At 36.4% G+C, this 2,977-nt stretch overlaps 1 protein-coding gene across 2 annotated transcripts in view; it reads left to right on the forward strand.

The window, feature by feature from the left end:
* CCDC191 (coiled-coil domain containing 191) overlaps nt 1–2,977 on the forward strand; it is a 79,160-nt gene that overhangs the window by 49,749 nt on the left and 26,434 nt on the right. For both annotated transcript variants that reach the window (XM_014545386.1, XM_014545387.1), the window contains 2 exons: nt 1,288–1,370; nt 2,169–2,270. In XM_014545386.1, coding sequence (XP_014400872.1) covers nt 1,288–1,370; nt 2,169–2,270 — 185 coding nt within the window. The remainder of the gene's footprint in view (nt 1–1,287; nt 1,371–2,168; nt 2,271–2,977) is intronic.

Consider the following 2,977-nt stretch of genomic DNA (forward strand, 5'->3'; position numbering starts at 1 on the left):
CAGTCAGTCTTTGCACTGCTAGGACAGCAGTTTATGCCATCTATGTCCACTGAGGATAATTTAAAAATGCCCACTTATTACTTTTTTTATTATTTGATCAACAAGTTAGCACCTCAGGACACCTTGCAAGTAGTCTTTAATGACTATCTAGCTCCAGAAACTGAGGATAATTTTAAAATGCCCACTTATTACTTTTTTATTATTTGATCAACAAGTTAGCACCTCAGGCTACCTTGCAAGTAGTCTTTAATGACTATCTAGCTCCAGAAAAGATGGGAAGAGGGACTATTACCAGAGGCTCCACTTCTCAGGGTTCTGTCACTTTAATCCTCTAGTCTGCTTCTGCCTCCTTAAAGACATCCTCACTCCTGCCATCTGTGGCACCCCACTATTCTTTTCCAGCAAAGCAGACACTTAATATCTGTAAGACAGCCTGGTGAGTGTTTTGTTTATTAATTCTTAAAACTTGGACTTAAATGTTCTTCCTCTATAATATGACACAAGGAACCAAAAGTAACCATTGGCTGACTTGGGTGAGCAGAACTTGGTACTCCTCCCACCCATGCTCCACTTCCTGTGAAAGTCCTGGCTGATGACAGTCACATTATCAGGCCATCTTGCACATTTGCTTCTTTTGGATTGATATTTAATAGACTGTCAAGAACAGGAGTCTGACACTCAAATCCGTTCAGATGCCAGCTCTCCAAATGCTTAGTACAGTTCCATTTCCTGCCCATCTGGATATCCAGGCCTTAAAACTAGATTAAAATGTATTCATTGTGACCCTAAACTTTAGTTTGTGGTTGTTGTTGTTACATATACAGATGTATGTATCATGACTTGGGAAAAATTAGTGGATTCAATGGGAGTAATTCTATTCTCAAAGTATTTGTTAAGTATAATTAACATCTTCTACATTCATTAAAGGAATTATCAAATTAAAATTATGGTTTCTCAGTTTCATATACTAAAAGTATCATCAAGGCACATTATCTAATTTAAACCAGTAAACATTATTCTAATAGAAGTGTAAGTAAAAACATAATCTGCAAATTGCTCATCATTGTTGAGGATGAGATCATAGGTCTTTAACTTACAGGGGATATACATACATACCTATAGTTTATATATTTGTATTTTATAGAAATTTTATACATATATTTCTGAGATTGTGAACACTCAACTTAAAAGAAAACCTTAATAACACCAGATTTTACTGTAAAATGGAGACATTTGTTTTTCAGTGTTCCTTATATTTTTTATATTGGAACTCTTACTATTTTCTAGCCATGGAAGAGAGAGCAGCTCAGCGAGCTGAACGTAGGCGGATCTTGGCAGAGAAGAAACAAAAACAAGAAGAGGAAAAATTGGTAATAAATCAAGAATGCAAACTGAGGCACGAGAAAGGATTTGTATAAGTGTTTATTTAAAAAAAAGTTAAGCCTAGCTTGTTTAAGCCTATTGAGACAATAGAATTATACCGACTTTGGAAATGGCTTTTGGCCTACTGGCCTGAACTCTGTAACAATTTTAGGAAAATAAAGGGGAAAACATCAACATCATTTGTGTAGCAGGAATGTTATAGACGTCAATGAGAACTAGCACATTGGAAGATTGACAGATAACCAAGACTAGTGTGTTATAGGTAGATGTCCAACCTGACAAGTTTGCAAAGGTAGAGAGTTCTTATCTTTCGAAGTTTTGACCTGGACTTCAGAAGTAAATGTTGTACCTACTAAGAAAAAATAGATACTACTAACAGTTTTGAGGGTTTTTTAAATGAAATGAAAGAACAAATTTTCCCCCATTATATATAGTTTGGACTTAGTATTTCACAGATGAAAAGAAGAACTAGAAAGTAATCATTTTTATGATAAAAAGTTAATGGTCTTATTCATGCTTAGTCTCATCTTCCCAAGGAGAAGAGTATTCTTTGGAGAAACTTTGAAGTTACACAACTGACCACCTGTTGGTTGGGTTTCTACTTTTATCACAAAGTGCAAGCTTCTTCCAGAGACGGGGTGGACACTTTGGTAGATCCTTGGTAGATACTTCTCTCAATCTCAATCTCAACTGAACAAATTGTTACAGAGTTCAGGCCAGTAGTAAGGATCATATTTCCATACAAATCGAGGGTGCTGATTTTTACAAATTCTAATCTTGATCAGGCCCAGTTAAAGGCCCAAGAGGAGGAGCGGCAGAAGAGGGAGGCAGAAGAAAAGGAGGCTCAACTTGAGAAAAAACGAGAAGAGAAGAGACTGAAGAAAATGGTTAGTAGTGTCTGTCTGGTCAATTGTGTGACCCTGTGCACTTTCCCCACCCTAGACCTTCTGTTTAGAACACTCTTTTCTCACCTGCACCCTTTTTCTCTATTTAGTGAAAATCTACTCTTCTCTACATTTTAGCTCAATATGACTTCTTCCAGATTAGTCTTGCCCCACCCTCCTCTTCACCCAAGGTTAAGTTAGGTCACTCTCTGTGGACTCTGAGTATATTTCCTTCAAAGCATTACTAGGGCTTTAATTATGCATCTATTCCATGGTTGTTTTATTCGTATCTGCATCTCCTAGGCTATAATCTCCATAAGAGTAGAAGGAGCAGTCTGAAGTTGCTCACTATTGTATTGGCTAGCAGTGTACTGAGCATATAGTAGAACTCAGCAAATGAGTTGAATGAGTGCATAAATGAACAAACAAATGAACAAATGGAAGAAAATACATGGAGAAAAAAATAAGAGATAAAACTCTTTTTTTCAAGGTCATTAAATTCTAGTTGGAAACATATGTCCTTAAAATACATACCATCAAAGATGGTATAGTAATGGTATAGTATAGCATATGCTGTTTTGTGCCTCCCAGACCAAAAGAGATCAAGAGAGTTGTGCAGGCAAGATCCATGAAGATTTGGGAGAAATTAGAGGCATTTTCAGAGGAAAGAGATTTGAATTGGAAATTAATTATATTAGGGTTCTCCAGAG

Source organism: Myotis brandtii, unplaced genomic scaffold (assembly GCF_000412655.1).
Source record: "Myotis brandtii unplaced genomic scaffold, ASM41265v1 scaffold406, whole genome shotgun sequence".
In the NCBI taxonomy this organism is placed as follows: domain Eukaryota; kingdom Metazoa; phylum Chordata; class Mammalia; order Chiroptera; family Vespertilionidae; genus Myotis; species Myotis brandtii.